General features: G+C 42.3%; 1 protein-coding gene across 2 annotated transcripts in view; it reads right to left on the reverse strand.

Moving 5' to 3' along the window:
- Nucleotides 1-3030: 3030 nt before the first annotated feature.
- Nucleotides 3031-12253, reverse strand: part of PLAC9 (placenta associated 9) — a 39180-nt gene continuing 29957 nt past the window's right edge. For both annotated transcript variants that reach the window (XM_036737148.1, XM_036737149.1), the window contains exons 3-5: nucleotides 9620-9743; nucleotides 7092-7197; nucleotides 3031-6231 (exon numbers count right to left, since the gene is read on the reverse strand). In XM_036737148.1, the coding sequence (XP_036593043.1) occupies nucleotide 6231; nucleotides 7092-7197; nucleotides 9620-9743 (231 nt within the window). In that variant the 3' untranslated portion in view covers nucleotides 3031-6230. The remainder of the gene's footprint in view (nucleotides 6232-7091; nucleotides 7198-9619; nucleotides 9744-12253) is intronic.

Raw genomic sequence — 12253 nt, forward strand, 5'->3', positions numbered from 1 at the left:
TAGAAATGTCTTACTTGGCTGTACTGTGTGGTTTGCTTTTTAGTTTGTGGTGCAGATTCTGCTGTTCACAGGGCTAAGGCTGCTTTCAAAAAGGGAGGCCTGGAAGGTGGACATCAGACCTAAGGTAGAAACCCATCATTGTAGTCGGAAGGGTCCACCATGGGTGTTACCTAGTTTTGCTTCCTCTGGGGACCTAGGATCTGCCTCCCCAAATGTCAGGCAACCAAATATTGCTAATGGAGCCATGAATATGTTGTCACATATGTGTTCCTCAGCAACATGGGGGCAGGCAGGGCAGTGGATCCAAGTCCAGGTGCCGAGACTGGAGCGGGCAGAGGTAGCAAGACTGAGAGCATGCATGGGAAAAAGAAGTCTGCTGGAAACCAACAGAGGCATCACCTCTAAGAAGAGGATCAAGAAATTGGTCTGAATCAAAAGTAAGGAAGAGCCAAGACGTGGGAAAATGTGAAGAAACAGGGAAGGACTAGACTCATTCCTTGGGTCTGGTGGTGTGATGTAGATAAACAGAATTCCTCGGGTCCTGTTTTGCTTCCATCTTTTTGTCTAGGTCAGGGGTTCTTAACTTTTTTTTAGTGTCATGCCTTTCCTTCCCCTCACCTCCTGGCAATGTCTGGTGAAGTTTACGGAGCCCTTCTCAGAATAATGTTTTTATATTTGCTTCTGAGGATGATAAGAAGCCACTGGAATTTATCGAGTAGTGGGGATGAGGTGGGATACATAGACCTGTACTTTAGGAAGATCACATAGACTGCTGAGTGGAGGATGGACCAGAGTCGGGAGCATCTTGTGGCAGGCACATTAACCAGCAGGCTATTACAGTAGTCCAAGCATAAAGTTTCAAAAGGGGTGGGGAGATAGATTCTGTAAGTTAGATCAGAGAATGTGAGGTCAATCCTTGGCAAAATTCTAGCATGTTAATGGGCACATGGAGAGAAGTAGTGATCTAGGTGTCAGTAAATCCAACTCACACCAAACTGCTGTCATTCACTTTTTTGGAGGGACAGGGTCATGTAGATTAGTAGAGTAGGGTAGTACCGTAAACAAAATACATCTGGTTCCTAAGGGAGCATCTGACAAGGTCTCTCAATATTCCTTTGGACAACACGAGAGCTAGGTAATAGTGTAGTTAAATAGATCTTAATAAACAGAAAGAGGTCTCTAATGAACAGGGCTTATTGCCCTCCCTCCTCCCCCCATCCTATTGAATATTTTATGAGTGTCTGATGAAGGCATACGTGTTATATACTTATTAAATATATATATATAAAACACATAACTAAAAGATAAGTAGCCCACCGGATGACAGAATCAGGACTCATTGGAGGAAATTTGAAACCAATAATTGTAGAGTCCCATTCTTAGGGACTAAACCAGGCCATGTCTTACAGTGCAGAGATAATCCTAAAACAGGTAAATTGCTAGAAGACTGTGGCAGTCTGGACTAAAACCTAGCAAATAAACCCAAATGAGAACAAAACCTGTAAATGACCATGGGTGACTTCCATTGCTCAGTGGCTGGAATACCCTATTTCAAAGTCTCTTCCTTACTTGATACAATTTTGTTATGAAGAGCTGCAGATATAGTCTGCCCTAGGCAGGAGTTTCTTAAATCCTACTTGTTGGGATAGGAACCAGTCCCAGGACAAAGGTAACCTACAAGCTGCAGGTAAGATCTAGTAAGTGGGAACAAAATTATGGCCGATTAGACTGAAGTTCAGATTCAAGCTTTGAGAAAAAATGACCGCATAGCTTGAGGCTCCTGAAAAGAGAAGAGGATCCTGGTCATCAAAAAGTGGGGAAGTGATGGCCCTCTTCCTGATTTCATCTGCCCAGACACCTTTGCCTCCAGCAGATACTTCACCTGTAAAGTGAGTGGAAGAGGGGCAAGTAGGGCAGAGGCCCTTTCAATGCCCCAGGCTTCACAGAATGGAAATCACAGATTTAGGTAGGGGGACCCTCATTGGCCATCTGGTCCAATGAGTACCTGAATATGATTCCCTTATGTTGTACCTGAGGAATGTTCATCTATCCTTTGCTAGACAACCTCCCGCAAGAGGGAGTCTGTGATACAATCGTAGAATAAGAGCTGGAAGAGACCTTAGAGGCAAACTGCCTCATTTTACAGATGAGGAAACTGAGTCACATAGAAGTTGAACGATTTGCTCAAGGCCATAGGATCTGAACGTCCTGATTTCATATCCAGTTCCTTGTCCACTAGTAGAGGCAGTCGTTCTACTTTGGAATATTTCTGATTTTTAGGAATGTTTTCCTTATATCATTCCTAAATAATTTGCCCCTGAGACTTAGTTGTTCCTGGTTCTGCTCTCTGTGATGTTTCTTGCTTTACTCCTGCTTAAAAGCCTAAAAAGGGGAGGAAAATTTTTTTGTAGACCAAATTGTTCAGAGGACAATCGCTGTGCTGAGAAGTGTATTCTGGGGGTCTGGGGGTGGGGTTTGCTAATAAGCTCCTGGCCAGTGAATTTGACTTTCCTGTGACTACAGAGGCAGACTTGATAATTCCTCTTAACCCTTCTAGGCTTACTCCCATAGAGGAAGGAACAATATCTGGGTTGAGAATACATGCAAACATACCTCCGGGTGAGTTGGTAGGGTTCTCCTCTTTCTGACAGGGACTTTTCTTTTTCCTTCCTCCACCCTATCCCGACACATTCTCTTTTTTGTTGGGGTTTTTATTATTGTTATTCTAGACCCATAATTTCATCTGTGCAGGGAGCTCCCAAGTGAAGAGACGCCTTCTCTGCAAGTTAAACTTTTAGAGTAGGTAATGAGGGGTTAGCTAACTTGCCCACGTTCAGATAGGTAGGCTTAGTCAGAGGAAAGACTCAAATTCAGATCTTGTCTTTGAGGCTAGCTCTCTCCTCTCTGCCTTGGCGCCTTTCACCACATGCTGCATAGCTCATATACAAGTATAGCCTACATACCTAAGTAATTATTTAAAAATAAGACCAGAAATACCAGGCAAGAAAAAAATCACACGGAACAGTTCCATAGAAACAATAATATATATAAGTCATTAACTAAATGATGTTGCGGTGGGACTTAACTACTTTACAGTGAGGTTTTGTTATAATGTATTAACGATGTTGCTAGACACAGCAGCTTTCTTTAAAGGAATACGCCTGTATGGTGACTTAGGAATCTACAAGGCACATTTTCTCGAAACAACCTTGCGAGGTAGATTATGCAAGGAATAATTACCTCCATTTTATAGATGAGAAAACTGAGGTATAGAAAAGCTAAATGTCAGTAAGAATATCAAGAGTTGAATTGCAGTTTTCACTTCAAGTTAGAATTTAAATTATTGCACCAGTGATTCCTATTTAGTGTTTTACAACCCACGCCCCATCTTCCCACCCCCCCACCCCACCATGGTCCAAAGGGTTCATGCTAAACATTCTTTAACGGTGCCATAAGCAATAAACAATTACCCAATTATGTTGCAGATAAGCTTCGATCAGTTAGTGATAAAAAGAGTTGAACCGTGAGCATGTTACATTTCTAACACACATGTATAGATTTAGGTGACTTTCCCACATCTGAGTTATCATTCATCTGTTTGAATGGAGGGAAGAGTTGGCTGTCTTCACTCACCATCCTTTTCACCTGAGTGTAAATACCATACGCCATAGCTACAAAAATTAACACATTTTGCAGACATCTCAAAAAATGAATGAACTCCGCACATCGTTAGAGGGTGTAAATGTAAACATTTCATGTTCAAGACAAAATGAAAAGTATGATTAAGACACTACAATTTCGGAATCACATAATTAAGAACAGTACTGAGCTCTGTGATATTACATAATTTTATTGGAATGTGAACTCTCTTTGGCTTAGATTGTGAAGAAAGTCATCAGCGATCACCTGAAATTTTTAGAAGTGACTTTCAATGAATAATTTCCTGAAATTTCCAGTAAATTTAATTGGACTCATGGACACATTTGATATGTCTTTTATGTCTGGCTGATTAAATGACAGTGGATGAAAAAGAAAGTTTAACTGACATATCAATGGATCTTGGACTACGAACATCACTTAAAAATGACAGCCTTGTGCATTTTTGGATAAAAATTAAAATGAGTTTCCATCTCTCAGCAAGAGAGCTTGTAAAATATTCTACCATTTTCCCTACAAACTTGTGTGATTGAACATTTCCACTTCCTTGTTTTAAATCAAAACACAGAAACAAACTTGATGGACAAACAGATTTAAGATGGTTTGGTGTTGAGCCAAATATTGCAAACCTTTGTTCAAATAAAAAAAAAAGTACAACATTGAATTTAAGTGTATGTGTGATTATAATATTAAGTTAAATATCTTCCAGGTTGTAACTTAGCTCATTAAAATGTTCTTTATATTCAACTAAATTTATAAAATAAATTTAATATGACATCTTACAGAAAATAGTAAGCACATGTGGTCTTGCTGGATTACTTTTAACTCTTACAGAATGTCTTATAAAATACTTGCAATTATATAATTACAGCTTAATAATTTTATATTTTGTTTCCATAATTATAGAATATGCAAATATTCTATTTTCTTACTCTATTATAGAATTACAGAATAATGCAAATTTTAGTTTGAGCTTTGGGGGATAGGAATTATCACCGTAGTTATTGTAAGCACTTAATGAATAAATCTAAAAGAATGTTATTACAAGTATTAAATTATCCATGGGGCTCACAACCTGTTTTTGTTGTTGAAAGATGGGATTGAGGAACAGAAAAATGTTTGGAACCACTAGGTTATTATAGTAAATGAGCTATATAGTTAAGGAGCTTTAATGATCACCTGATTCAACCACCTTGTTTCAAATATGGGGGAGACATGCACAGAGATTTTGCCCAAGACTACATAGACTAGGGGTGGAGGCCATGTGACCTCAAGGCCGCAGAGTCCCCACCCCTGATGTAGACAGTTCCACGGCAGATCAGAGGGCACCCACTCTTTGCCTTTTCAAACATCTTTCCCCCTCTTCTCTCTCCCTTTTTGGCCTTTTCTTTCTCTCGTCTCCAATTCCCTTCTCCCTTTCTCCATTTCCCCTTTCTAATCTCCAAAGAAGTAACTATCTTTGGTATACCCAAATCTCCCTTCCTTCTCTGCAGGGGGCTCTTAATCTTTTGTGTCATGGACCACTTTTGGCAGTCTGGTGGAGCCTATCTATGAACCCCTTTCCAGAATAATATTTTCAATACATGTGATTATAAAGGAAACCAATAATTTTGAAATATATATATATATATTTTTTAAAGTTCAAGGAACTCAGATTAAGTACCTTTGTTCTAGGAAGTGGAGTCCACCAGCAGGGTTTTCTTATCTTGGAGGTACCCAGTACTTTCCTTTGGGTCAGTTTGTTTCCCAAATCACTCTTTTCCTCCCATCAGGGTCTCCTGCCCTCCACCTTCCTTGCTGAAGCCCTTTGTGCCAATGTCTCTTAGCTCTTGTCAATTTCTTCTGAGGGCCTGGAGCTTCCATGTTTTCTCTCTACCCTTCTTAGTAATCCTATCAACTTCTGTCCAAGTCACAATATATATCCATCATATATATCCACCTGGACTTAATTTAGTTTGGGACCAATTGTGTTAGGAAGGAGAGGGAGAGTGTATTTGAGTCCCTAAGTCTCATGTAATTCTGGGTCGAGTCCCTAACGCCTCTCACTTATCTACAAGATGTGGACTGTCTCTATAGGGCATATATCCCTATATATGCCCCCACTGATACCAAGGATGGAGAATTTGGATGTTAAATTCATAGACTCTAGAGGACGTCTAGCTTCACCCCGTAATTTTTACAGTTGAGGAAAACAGGTCCAGAGCAGTTTGTGTGCCAAAAGTCACAAAGCACATTCAGGATTTGAACCTAGGTCTTTACATTTTCAGGGTTCTAGACTCTTAGGATGAAGATGATTTCTTGAACAATAAGCAGAACATGAATCTGGCTGATCCAGCAAAGCAAATGGAGACAAAGACAAAATAAAGAGAGAAGAATCAGACTTGTGTCTTGTCGTAACAGTGTAAGAGTCTCCAGGCTGCCGTTCACAGTACAAGACACATTTATTACATGACAGCCTTTTCCAACACATGTCCAAGTGGATGAAAGAACAGCCACCTGGGGAGTGAGTTATCCAAAAAGCCGTGGAGCCACTGCTGCCCTCAGCTCCAGGTCCTCTTGGTCCTCAAAGGGATTCTGTAAGAAACAAGGAAGTCTCATGATTGGTGGAAACAGCATCAGCACAAAAGGAAAAGCTGATTGAATGCCTGTGGGTAGGAGGGTGTTGAGATTTGCAAGGAGGGAGAGGCTCCTCTGTTGTGGAGGCTCCTTTCCAACTCCTTTGTGTTGTGGGGCTAAAATGAATACTTTGTCCCTAAAACTGGATACTTTCTTCCAATTAACCGCATGATCCTGTCTCCCACCAGTGCCCAAATGGTGCCCTTCCTCCTGGGCTCAAAGCGTTTTATTTCAGTATCTGAGAGACTTAAGATGCAAACTCTCCCAAGAGAGGAGTCACAAAAGTCTTAAAATTCACACCAATGTATAAGGTACTAATGAGAGATCTTCCCTTAAGGGGGGTTTGTTAAGAAGGAGGGAAGAGAAAGCAGGAGAGAATCTGGTGTCTGAAAGACAGCAGAGTGTGGCATGAGGAAGGGAAGTGACCACAGCACTAGAAAGGTGGTGGGTCCCAAACCCATCGCCCATGTCCCAGGTTTGCCCAACCCTTCTTTGCTCTGCTCTTCTGCATGGGCTACCCAGCCCCTTTTTCTTCAGGCACAGTTTGGACCCTGAGCTTGCTAAAAGGAAGTCTAGGGTGGGAGGGGCAGCAGGTAGTGTCTACCTGTTTCCATATATAACTCCCTTTTCCCTAGAAATTTCCAAACTCTTCTGGGACATGTCTTTGGTTGGATCTCGATTACAGAGGGAATACAAGGTGTAGAAGGGTAGTTAAGGCTTCAGGGTATTGGGGAAGGGGGTAATGCACGAGGAAGGGCCATTAGGAGGAGCAAGACCAGACCACGGTGCTGCCTGAGATCTTTTTCCCTGAGGCTTACCACATCTCCCCTCCCCCTGCATCCTCTTCCTGGGCTGCAGGGAGCTCCCCTTGAACATCAGCAGAGCTGAAGAGATGGCAAGATCCAGCTATGTCTAGTTTTCCTCCTGTGGACAGCAGGAATGGTAACGTCTTAGTGCCTGCCCAGCTCTTGAGCTTGAGCTAATGTTTCCAGAAGTAAAGGCAAAGAGAGGCATTTTGGCAGAGTGGGTATAGGCTGGGGTTTGGTGTCAAGAAGACTTGGGTTGGGGCAGGTGGGTGATGCAGTGAGTCTCTGCACCTGCCCTGGAGTCAGGAGGATCTGAGTTCAAATCCAGACTCAGACACTTGACACGCTTACTAGCTGTGTGATCTTGGGCAAGTCACTTAACCTCAATGGCCCTGCCTTCCCCACTCCAAAAAAAAAAAACCTGGGTTAAAGTCCTGCTTCTGACTCATGCCATCTATGTGACCCTCTCAGAGTGCTAGACTATAAATTGACAAAAGAAATGCTATTTTGCATTTCTAAAAAAAGTTTCTACACCAGGGAATTATCTATCCCTATGAAATCACAGGGCCTGACCACCCCCGGCATACATGTGTTTATTTATATGCATAAATAAGATATACACAATGCCATGTGTCTAAAACTACACATGACACAGAAATGTATACATATGTTATGTCTGTGTATGGTGTATCTAGTATGTATGTGTATGGTAGTATAGTATACATGTGTTATGTGTGTGTATGTAAGATATATACATGGACCCCCACATATAAGATAGATATGTGTTATATGAATATAAGGTATGTGCATTTACAACCCCTTGTGATACATGTTGATGATCATTACTATCATTTAATATCATTTTTGTAACTTTCAGTAAGGGCCAGAGGAAGAGACTGAACTGATTAACTAGCTTAAACAAACAGCCTCTTTGTTCTCTGAGTAAGCTTAGAGGATGCCTCTTCCTATGTCGACAAGGCCAGATCAGGCTGACTTAAGAGCATTCTTTTCTCTGCCTGTGGCCATTAAGGATGAGACCTTAACCCCAAACACTGTCCTGAATAATGTGACTTTTTCTTATCTTAATATTTTATGGGCATATACTATGTTATGGAATGTTAATGGTAAATTAAACACAGAGAGAGCCTGGGTTGTAATTTCAGTTGACACTTTGTCAACTCTCTTATCTTACTGTATTTACAACCTATTCCATTAAGGAAAATCCTTTTTTTGTATCATGGTTAAACATACATAGGGATCATAAAATTGAAGTAACACAGGCTTGCTGAGTTGGGACTAAAATAATGTATATAAGCTTTCTCATTTCTTTGTTCAGGCAGTCAGATTTTGTCTGGCTCCTTGTATGTACAAGTAGCTAGCTCTGTTAGCTTTAAGGGAATAAACAATCTGGATTTACATATCACCTAACTCGTTTGCCTCCTTTAACCCAACTTCCAGGTTAACAATGTGCATGGCCTATATGTACATGTGTTCATGTACATGTGCACACAAAAGTAAAGGCACACACACAAAGTAACATCTACTCAATTTCTGCCCCACCCTTCTTCCCCAGATTAGGAACCTCCTCCAGGCACCAGCTGAGCCAAACCAGGTTTTTTGGCTTACACTAAGACCCCTAAAGACCTCACATTCTGAGAACCAGATTTTCTCCTAAAAGCTGGAATCTCTCATCTGATCTGTTTTTTGTCTTTTGGTGTTCATCACTACTGAGAATGAGAAGGGGAGAGAAGAACGTTGGTAAAACTTCAGAGGAAGTGGGGCATCATCTTAACTATTTTCATGAAGGCCTAAAACCATCCTGGTCCACTTGTCTGTGTTCCATCTGTACCCATAGATCCTACCCCTTTATTCTCCCACTAAAAGACACTGAAACCATTCTACTTCCTACTTTTTGAGGTGGTTCAATAGATAGAGTGCTGGGCCTGGACTCAAGAAAACTCAAGTTCAAAACCTTACTCAAACTCTTACTAGTGTCATGTGTCATGTTCCATGTCATGTGTACTTTTAGACACATGGCATTGTGTATATCTTATCTAACCTCGGTTTGCCTCAGTTTCTTCAACTGTAAAATAGCACTACCCTCAGCATAGCCCAAAAGAAACATGAAGTGTACAAATTTGGAGACATCTCCACTTCAAATGTTCATATGGACTATTCGTGCGTGACCTGTGGTAGAGCCTTCTGAGTTTGTGCTGGTCTGCTCAGCCACAGTTAGACACACTGTACACTGACCTCGACATAGTGATGCCATTCTGGTCCTCTTCAAGAACAAAGGACAACAACCAACCTCACACAGTTGTGACGATCAAGTGAGATAATATTTGTAAAGCATGATGCCTGACACATAGCAGGTGCTGTATAAATGCTAGCTATTGTGGTTATTATCATTCCTTATCCTTCTCCCTTTTTACCCCCAGAGCCTTGAGACTCATTAAATTCCAGCTTGGAGCTCTGCTTGGGACAAGGATGAGAGGCTAAGCCGGAGCCTGGGCATTCAGGGCCGTCCCAGGGACACACACCATCTCCAAAGAGGTTCTCGGCAGGGCTCCCGGGGTCTGGGGGCAAGTTCCACGCCATCGCATCCATCAGGTTAAGCAGGTTCTTTACTTCAGACTCGAGGTGCTCCACAGTCTTGTCCAGGGTCTGGTAAGGAGACGGTGAAAAAGTCAGAGCAAGGGATAGAAAAGAGGAACTCAGAAGTGGGAGGTATATCAGGACCAGATTCCTTAGCCCGGGAGCAGGGCTGAGTCTGGACTAGACTAGCCTCTACGCTGATGCTGGATTTCATCACATTGAGCCTTGTGTAGAGTGGCGGGCCATGATGTAATTGGGAGTGGAACCAAAACTATATTATAAAAAGATGCATCATATTACTATCATGTGTCATATGTATCATAGTAATATGATATATATCTACCCTACTTATCTGGCAGCTAGGTGGTGAAGTGGATGGAACACTGGGCCTAGACTCAGGAAGACCTGAGTTCAAATCTATCCTCAGACACTTACTTGGCTGTGTGACCCTGGGCAAGTCACTCAACTTCTGTTTGCCTCAATTTCTTCAGCTGTAATATGGGGCTAATAGCACCTACCTCACAGGGTTACGGGCAGCTAGGTGACACAGTGGATAGAACGTTGGGCCTGGAGTCAGGAAGACTCATCTTCCTTAAGTTCAAATCTGGCCTTAGATACTTACTAGCTGTGGGACCCTGGGCAAGTCACTTAACCTTGTTTGCCTTGGTTTCCTCATCTGTAAAGTGAGCTGGAGAAGGCAATGGCAAACCACTCCAGTGTCTTTGCCAAGAAAACCCCAAATGGGGTCGTGAAGAGTTGGACAGGAGTGAAACAACTGAGCAACAAACACGACCTCACAGAGTTGTGAAGATCTAGTGAAATAATGCTTGTAAAGCACTTGGCACACAGCGGGCTCTGTACAAATGCTTTCACCCTTCTTAGCCATGTTCATCTGCATGGGTCCAGGTGTCTCAGATTTCCTTAAAGAAAAGGGTGTGGGCTTTTAATGGGAGTGTACAGAAAGGGAAGAACCCGTGGGTTCGGATTGTGCACCTATGTACTTGGTATAAAGTGGATGCAGGCTTTCCCTCACTTCTTTGAAGAGCTGGGGTGTGATGGGTGTGAGCTATCGTACACACTGTCAGATGTCCTGCTGGTCCTTGCTTTGTCTGGGCAGCTTTTTTTCCATATTTGTCATAAGCGAAGACTTATCGGGTTGGGAAGGAGGGAAGGCTATTTTCAGAAATGATGTCCGAAGGTATCGATCGTCCCAAGATAAATGGTTAATGAGAAAATCGGCGCTCGTCCCATCCTTCCCAAGAAAGTCCCAGGCTGCTGGCTCGCGTTACTTTTGTCGTGCTTCCCCCTAGTGGCCTTCTAGGAAAATAATGAGTTTAGCGTTGGAAAAGTTTTCCTCCATAAAAAAATGCATTGTTTTTCAAACTCTCTCAATTTGACTCTTTTTTAAATAAAATATTTATTAAAGAAAGAAGTATGTATGTGTGTGGCACATCTGGCCATTTTAGAAACAAGTATTCGGATTTACTGTCCCTTTCCCTAAGAAGAAGAACATCATGGTGATGATGATAATCAACCGTACGGTCACTAGGAGAAGAAGAATGATACAGAGAGCCGGACTAACAGTCAGGGTGATATAAGTTCAAATTCCAACTCAGATACATCCTGGCTGCGTGACCTTGGGCATGTCACTGAACTGTTCAGTGCTCCCAGACAACTCTTAGAGCAGTTTTCAATTCGCACTAGGAAAGGAAGTTTCCTTAAGGAGGAACTGCCAGTACCGATGAAATCACAGGTCTAGACAGATAATGACAATGATTATAATAACCATAATGTACCATCATTGCTCCTCTTTGTCAGCATTATCACCATGCAATTCAACAAACAATGAGCACCTACTATGTGCTCGACACTGAGTTAGATACTAGGGATATGAAAATGAAAAGTAAAACTGCCAGGAGGCAGCAGGATGTTGTGGAAAGAATACTGGAGACAGAGGACCTGAGTTCAAATCCCAGCATAGCCCCTTATTACCCATAATGCCTTGGACAAGTCACTCCATCTCCCTGCTTCTTTGCTTCCTCATGTATAAGATGAGGATGGTGGACTAGACGACCTTTAAGGTCCTTCTCAGTCTGTGATCTTGTGATCCTTGACTTCTAGTCATTACCAGTGGTCTATACTGACCCTCTCTTCCATTCATGAGCAAGGTGCCAGTGTGGGTCCCCTTACCTGGAATGTCTCCCTTGATCCTCTTGGTCTACCCAATCCTATTCATCCTTCAAGGCCCACTTCCTCTAGAAGACTTTTGCTGCTTCTTCCAGTCCATGGTGAGCTTTGCTTTTTCTGATACCCCAAAGCAGGGTAGTCTGCAATTTAGGACTTGATCTTGATTCTACGTTGTCTTATATTATTTTCTCTTCCCTTCACATGCATTAGTCTTATCTCCCATAGCTACTGGAAGAGACATGGGCACTGTCCTACGTTTCCTTGTTTTTCTCAGCAGTTGGCACAGAGCTGGACACATAAATAATTGAGCTCCCTCTCTATCGCTCCCACCTCTGCCCCACCATCCCCAGAGCTGCTAGTACTTGACTTGTCTCCCCATGCCCTCCCCCTTT

This window comes from Trichosurus vulpecula, chromosome 8 (genome assembly GCF_011100635.1).
Source record: "Trichosurus vulpecula isolate mTriVul1 chromosome 8, mTriVul1.pri, whole genome shotgun sequence".
Taxonomy (NCBI): domain Eukaryota; kingdom Metazoa; phylum Chordata; class Mammalia; order Diprotodontia; family Phalangeridae; genus Trichosurus; species Trichosurus vulpecula.